Genomic DNA, 7,941 nt, shown 5'->3' with positions numbered 1-7,941 from the left:
AAACCATCACACTGCCTCCTCCATGCTTCATGGTAGGTGCTATGCATTGAGGTAAGTATCTTTCACCTTTCTCACGCCAGACGTACAGCCTACAAGTTGAACCAAATATTTCAAACTTGGACTCATTCGTCCATAACACCCTTTTCCAATCATCAACAGTCCAGTTTTGTACTTTTAGCAAATTTCAGTCTCTTGACAATACTTGCAGATCTAAGTAACGTTTTTTAATTACTACACGACCAGATATTCCATTCTTGATACTGGAGATCTGGACACTTTTCTATGGTACATAGTCGTTTATCTTATGCTTGAGATCAGTGGCAGTCTTCCTTCTGTCCTGAAGGCTGCATAAACGAAGATACCTAACATCAGTATCGCTGAGTTTAGGTGTTCTGCCTCTTCCTTTTCTATTTTCAAATTTACCTGTCTCGGCCTCACGATCTAGGGTGCACTTGACAATGTGTGGGGAGCATTTCAAGTCTGCAGCAATTTGTCGAAGAGTCCAACAAGCATCACGTAAAGATTTTATGCGAATTTTCTGCTCTACTGACAATTCTCTACGCTTTTTGGGTCGTGGTATGACAACAAAACTTAGCATATATATAGTGTTAAGCACTGTTTCTATCAAGGTTTATTTGTGGAGTGCTATTAAATTGATTTCTTCTAGCATATGCCGGTACCATATGCTAGCTTCTTTCTATATAGTTAAGACACTGAATGGGGTACCATGACAGTTATTTCAGACCCTAAATTTGATCAGTATGTTCATGCAAACAGAACCCTTATGACATGCCCTTGGTGCAAGTATATTTAAAGAATGATAAGTATTCTCATCCTGGCTCATTGAATTGTCAACAGGGATCAGTGAAGCATTACCATGGTGTTGAAATTTACATTATTTAATGGCATGGAAGAATTAGCCCCATAAAATGGAAAGAATGATAAAATATTATCTTGTCCTAACACTTTTACACACTACTGTTTTGGTATCTTCTACCTTTACTATCTCAAAATTTCAACACAATTTTGACGTGAAACAAAGATCAACAAAAAGCTGGTATTTGTTATTCTATAAACTTCTTGATTTTGAGAGAGTCCAAAAATATACATTTTATGGATTATTATGAATTGCGACTAATTGTTATCATCTTATAATAATGGACGTAGCGTGTATATATATGTATATATCTATGCACGTGACCGAAATAATGATACAATGTAGCGCCATCTATTGAATGACACCACAAACACAAATCCATAAAATTTCACGCTTTGGATATTCAAGACTCAAACAATTAGAAAAATAACTACAGTATATGCAAAAACCATTTCTTTAACACACAACACAATTTTAAATAAAATTACTCTCCTGACAACAAAAACACGACTTTCACTAGGACTGTACGTGTGGGTTTGATATAGTCTTTATTGATGTAAATTGTAAATATAGTACTAAAAATGGAGTTCTTAAAGAAAAAAGAGTGTTATTTTTTCAATAAAGGGTACCACTTTTAATATATAAAAACATTATAGTTTATACCGGCACAATCCGAACATTTTTCCCGTGCAGTACTACTCAGAAAAATCCCTTTTTAGAAAATGTTCACTTTTTCTAAATTGTTTTCAATAAGGCATGAATACTACGATTAGTAATTACTAGTACAAACAGTCGCTAGTATCAATAACAAACTGAAATGACCTCTCCCCTGGAGTTTGTACTACACAAATTTTCTTTCATATTTATGCATAAGTTAAAGCCACAGGAAATAACAGAGGAAAAAGTATGAACACTGTCTTACCATGAGGACAAAGACACTGGAATGTGGTATCAACAAGTCCTTCTGTAATATCAACGCAGAAGCCACCATTATTACAAGGGTTTCCATGGCAACCATCTCTTTCTTCACAATAACGACCAATATATCCCGTGCAGCATTGACAAGTGAAACGACTCTGCAAGGAAAACAAAAATCCTCCTTACACTCTTTAGACGTTATTTTCTAGTTATTACTATTAACAAAGTTTAATTTTTCACAAAGATATTTAATCCAAGGGTTGTTAGAATAGTAAACTATGAAACTCGAAAGGTGTTTGATAAATAGCTAAGTCTGGTTTGTCATCTGACTAGTTAACTTTTGTGATTTGTTGTTTAGTTAAAGTTTACGAGAAACAGTGAAACAAGCTAATGATAAGTTGTACCAGTACCTTATGTATGTTACAGAAAGGAAACTAAAACATTGATATTTACACTTCGACACTAGTGACTCTCGCAAACTTAATAATGGTTGTAGTTACACACCAGAACTTCGTACAGATAAACATCCTGCAGGTGGCCCTTCAAGCAATGTCACTTATTGCATTTATATACGTTTAATATAGGTTTACAGCCGCTTGAACACCCTTAAATCACTAAGTTCGTGACTTGTCTGAATCTTACATAAAATTATGCACTAGATTTGTTGATTTAATCCAAATGATTATTTCCTACCAGACACGTAAACTGATTAATTTATTACTAGAAAACAACCAGATAAGGTAATTTATTTTTGAATCTTGTTAAATTCAATATCTTTCCGTTATCTACAAAATTTCCATATAATTGGAAAACAACCTTCCAGTGTAAGATAGATTAACATTATGGTGGAAAGATGCTTTGGGACACTGAGACAGTGTCAATATTCGGGAAGGATCTCTCGCACAAGGTATTTTAGAACACCAGAGCTCTATAGTTGGAGAAATAACCCAAAATATATGAGCATCGCATATATTATCAAACGAAGTTTGTCGCTTAGTCTTATTTCTGTATTATGTTAATATGATGTAATTTTTCACGTAAGAGAAACTTTCACTTCATCAGAAGCACATATATAAATTAGAATTCTAAATGTGAGTGTAAAAGCTACGCTTTGAATATTTTAGAGTCAGTGGTTAGTTAAATACATAGCTTACGTTGCAATAGCTATATAGAGTGAGAAGTAAGCATGCGCTTAGGTAATACATGGAATCGTTCAGTGAAATTAAAGAAAAAGATGTGTATATGAGCTTTAAGAATAGGCTTAAGTTATCTTTGTATACACTCTTTTTACCCTCTCCCGCGGGGGTGAGGAGGGGCGAGGGTATTGTAATTGGGTCCGTGTGTCTACCTGTCTGTGTTTCCATACGCATATCTCGAAAACTAATAAACCGATGTACACGAAAATTTTATACAATATGGGAAGCTAATACGAGACAGTCATTCCTAAATTTGGTTTGGATCCAATTTCTGATTCTGATTCTGGATCACTTTGAAGCATTTTTTATAATGGGGAGATAGAGCATTTTAGCGTTTTGGGGTAAGAACTCTGTATCAAAATTTCTCTGTACCAAATTTCATGGGCACATTAAGTTGAGATTCCTCATCACACTACAAAAATGACCCGGATCATTGATCATTCTGAACCTGAGAAGGATTTTCTGAGTTTTAAAAGGTAAAATTTGACGTTATCCAATATAAACGCATGTAACCCCGAAGAGGAGCGGCGGGACGAGGGTATACAATCTTTCTGATTGCTCTTGTTTATTTTATATAATTCTCACTTTAGTACTGACTACCACTTGATAACGTATAAGTTAATTATCATACTTTTATAAGAGTGCATTTGTGTTGAAATATGGTCGTCGATGATTGTATTTAATCCCCGGATCATGTTGAAATATGGTTGTTGATGATCGTATTTAATACCAGGATCATGTTGAAATATGGTTGTTGAAGATCGTTTTTAATCCCAGGATCATGTTGAAATATGGTTGTTGATGATCGTAATTAATACCAGGATCATGTTGAAATATGGTTGTTGAGGATCGTTTTTAATACCAGGATCGTGTTGAAATGTGGTTGTTGATGATCGTATTTAATACCAGGATCATGTTGAAATGTGGTTGTTAATGATCGTATTTAATACCAGGATCGTATTGAAATGTGGTTGTTGATGATCGTATTTAATACCAGGATCATGTTGAAATGTGATTGTTAATGATCGTATTTAATCCCAGGATTATTGTGTATTTACACCTATACCTTAGAATACTCATAGTACAAAGAACAGATTAGATCATATCTGTGGCTATTACAGTGGTTGAGTACGTTATATTAATAACAGTTGTGACTGAACACCTTATCTTGGTAAACACACACACACCCATTTGGCCTTGTTTCCATACAAAACCGTTATTTCTGGGCAATAAAAATCGTCCAAAACATTGGTCTGATAGTAAGCAAAGTTTAGTTTGACCTTTGTATCTGCTCTTTTGACCCCTAACTTGCCCCTGGCGCCGTATCCAGCGATGATTATGAATCGAAGTTAACCCACGATATACTGTGGACCATTTTTGGAAATTGTTTTCACTTATTGACCAGTAGAAAATGGCACAATACTTGTTACAGTTTTCAAGTTACACACACGTTTCGTCAGTTGTCAACACGTGCTACTATTTTCCTGTGGCTACGTACCTATCGTACGGTTTTCTACATATTTCTTTGTCTTCCAATTTCATTAAATATAAAGGATATCCCCATCTTGGAAATTCTAACTCCCCGACCGGAACACATCTTTATGATCTGAATGTATGGCTTTTTGTTTTTGGGTCGGAAATGGCTGTTACATATTCTTCCCAAAAACGATCAATTTTTCGTAGCATCATACTGCCTACGCAGTGCCAAACAATATCAAAATGTAGTTCTGATACATGTTGTTCTTCCAGACTTTATATCGTCTGTGGTTGTCAGGTGATTTGATGATTTCCATATTCAAAATAATTTCAATACAATATACTCAACTCTCTGTATTCTTGCCGTAAGAAAAACATAATCTTTCAGCACATACAGTTAGGAGTTATTACTGAACTAATTCACAAATTAAAAATGTTACCATGTTCGTGCTAAAAACAAAGCATTGAGGATATTCAACCCTACTGAATATGGATATTAACTAACCAAAAAAGACCAGTTATGACGGCATAATGGTGTTCACTCACTTCTTCATTTTTGGTACTATTAGAGAACTGTCTACAAGTGTAGGCAACTGATATTATTTACTGATATACAAGGTTACCAATATCCTGGGTCCAAGCAACGTTCCCGGAATTTCTTTCCACTTATTGTTGTTGTTGTTGTTGTTTTTTACTTTCGGTGATGTTTACTTCCATTGATTCATAATATGAACTGAATAATAATAACAAAAAATACATATACTCATTCTAGTTAGATTTCTATGATTTGGTTGAGTTTTGGAAAATCAACCAACTAATTGCTTGGCTGTTACATCAAAATGTAGTTTGAAGTCCATACGTATAGTAAAAACAGACTTATAGATAAAAGGAGAAGAGGGACGGCTTGCACTTTTGGACATTTCAGTCGGTACAGTAATAGCCCTTTTAGCCAAAGAATTTGAGTTCAAGTTTCAGTCCTGGAGTTTATTTTCACTTTTCGGTTTTTTCACCTATAATAATGTGTGTTAGAATGATTACTTTCGTTGATTCATAACTTGAAATAGTCAAGGTTAGTTAGAAGGCCATCCAACTACAGATGCTGATAGACTTGTGTAAGTAGGTTATGTGACTCATGTCGTTAGAGGAGAAGTCAGAATAGTTTCGTATGTTGCCACATGATGGTGTTATCACATTACTTCAGATTATTTTCACGTGTTTCTACCTGAAAGAACTATCATGTGACGTCAGAGTATTTCCACTAGAAAGTGCTATCATAAATGTTACATTAGTTATGTAAGTTGTCGCCAGAGTACTCTATCTTATGATATATGACACACAGTAACTGTTCAGTTTTCTTTTTCTTAGAAATATTTTGATCATTAGTGAGGTAATAATGTGTTGAGCATTATTGACTACATCATAATTTTTGCAATTATATTTATAAGTTGATTTAAACAGTATATTATTTATTCATTGGTTGTGTATAAGTTTAATTTTGCTTGTTTGAGCATAAAGGTACACACTGCGCCCTGTCCACCACGAGGAATCGAACCCCGAAGTACTTAGCGTTGACAATCCGTAAACTTAGCGCTGGGACCTGGCAAGGTCTGGTAGTTAGGACGCTAGACTCGCATTCTGCAAGTCGTGGATTCTAATCTCCCTTACTGAACATGTTCGCCCTTTCAGCTGTGGGGGCGTTACAATGTGACGGTAAATCCTACTATTCGTTGGTAAAAGAGTAGCCCAAGAGTTGGCAGTAGGAGGTGCTGACTAGCTGCCTTCCCTCTAGTCTATCATTGTTAAATTAGGGACGGATAGCACAGATAGTCGCCGTGTAGCTTTGGGCGAAATTCTAACCAAACCAAATAAACTAGAACTTAGTGCTTACCCACTGGGTCATGTATTATATAAATGCGGGTGATGACACTATTTCCACCGAACTTTGATTTCGCTTTAACTACAGTAATTCTTTGAACTTTAATTATGAAGATTTGCAGGTTATTTATGACTGTCATGATATAAAACACTGTTTATTGTAGATATTATTGGTTAATTTATTTTGTGAGGGAATATTTTATGATTGTTTAGTTTTGTTTATAATAAGAGAATTAAAAGCAGACGATTGTTGAAAGTTGTGTTTATAATTCATTGATGCTGAGACTATCGAATGTTGCGTGCAATATACTGACTTCGAGAATATAGAGATTTCTAGAAGGCGGGTAGACGATTAAGTGATAAAGATATAAATGGTATGAGACGAACGGAAACAGCAGACAGACAGTAGCAGAAGAGAGTAAAGTCACGGCCAAGGATAAGTTCGGCGTGAAGTTAACTACCGTAGAAGTGATAGGCCTAACGATTAACATAAACCTAATGTTTAGTATGTTAGAGTAAGACTAACAGTAGAAAAGGAGATAAGAATAATAATTTATTCCGTCAAAGTAATTGAATCCGCCTGAGTGCACTTTGACAAAAGGAACAGAGGATATTTTGAAGAAAGAAGACCAAACGATTACTGGAAGAGCAGTATACGACTGCGGTAACTAGCGCCACAATTGTAAGTTAATTATACACAGAATACTAGTGCGATAATAAGAGAGAAAATAGTTCGGCTTGTCAAATGAAATTCTAAAGTAGTTGAATAGGCTTTAGTGGACTTTTGAGAAGAAGAAGAAAACTATATATATAGTGTTTATGATATGCCTATAATCTCTATAGTGTAAAGAATTTGTTGTAGAAATGTTTAACCAATTCGAATATATACATTATTTTGAAAACAAGTGCAGTGCGTGCTGTTCATTTATTGTTGAATTTATCGCCAACAAATTACAGACACCTACTGTAGAAGAATCCTAAACCCAACAACAACAAGAACACAGTATATATTCATACTATTAAGAAGTATAAGTAAAATCTTTAATTGACAATTGGCTAACATAACTTAACGTCTGACAATGACTATATGAACTTTCTTGTTTGACCTTCTAAATTATTGAATTGGTTTATATTGTATTAAATTCATTGGTAACTATCACCAATAAGAATTAATTAAGTAGCGTAATTTTCTGTGTAGTATTTATAGTTTTGGAGTTTCTCATAAATATTGCAAACATAAAAGTGTAAAACCACTTATTTAATTCTCATATTATGTATGGTAGGCGGGCGATTAAATCGTCTGATATTATTGTAAGAGGCACATTTTGCTGTGTAACGAACTCAATAAGCAAAATGACATTGTTTTTCGTTTACAAACACTTCATTGGTGTACAGTATTTGCACGTATTTTAGGAATTGAACATGACTCATGATCCTATGCTTTCTCAAGCTGACTGGAAGTTCATATGGCTAAAAACCTTCAAGTTACCATAATAACTAATTGTAATAAAATGCTTGTAATAGAAGCTTAATTAAATTTTGATATAAATGGTATTTTGTTTGTAATTAAGCACAAAGCTACACAATGGGCAATCTGTG

At 34.5% G+C, this 7,941-nt stretch overlaps 1 protein-coding gene across 1 annotated transcript in view; it reads right to left on the bottom strand.

Annotated features, from left to right (window-relative positions):
- The window catches only part of LOC106458324 (protein crumbs homolog 1-like), a 75,887-nt gene that overhangs the window by 28,735 nt on the left and 39,211 nt on the right, over window positions 1–7,941 (bottom strand). Inside the window, exon 5 of the mRNA XM_022384505.1 lies at window positions 1,800–1,953. Within this exon, the coding sequence (XP_022240213.1) occupies window positions 1,800–1,953 (154 nt within the window). The remainder of the gene's footprint in view (window positions 1–1,799; window positions 1,954–7,941) is intronic.

Source organism: Limulus polyphemus, unplaced genomic scaffold (genome assembly GCF_000517525.1).
Source record: "Limulus polyphemus unplaced genomic scaffold, Limulus_polyphemus-2.1.2 Scaffold445, whole genome shotgun sequence".
NCBI classification, from domain to species: domain Eukaryota; kingdom Metazoa; phylum Arthropoda; class Merostomata; order Xiphosura; family Limulidae; genus Limulus; species Limulus polyphemus.
This window is presented reverse-complemented; position numbering and strand designations above follow the sequence as displayed.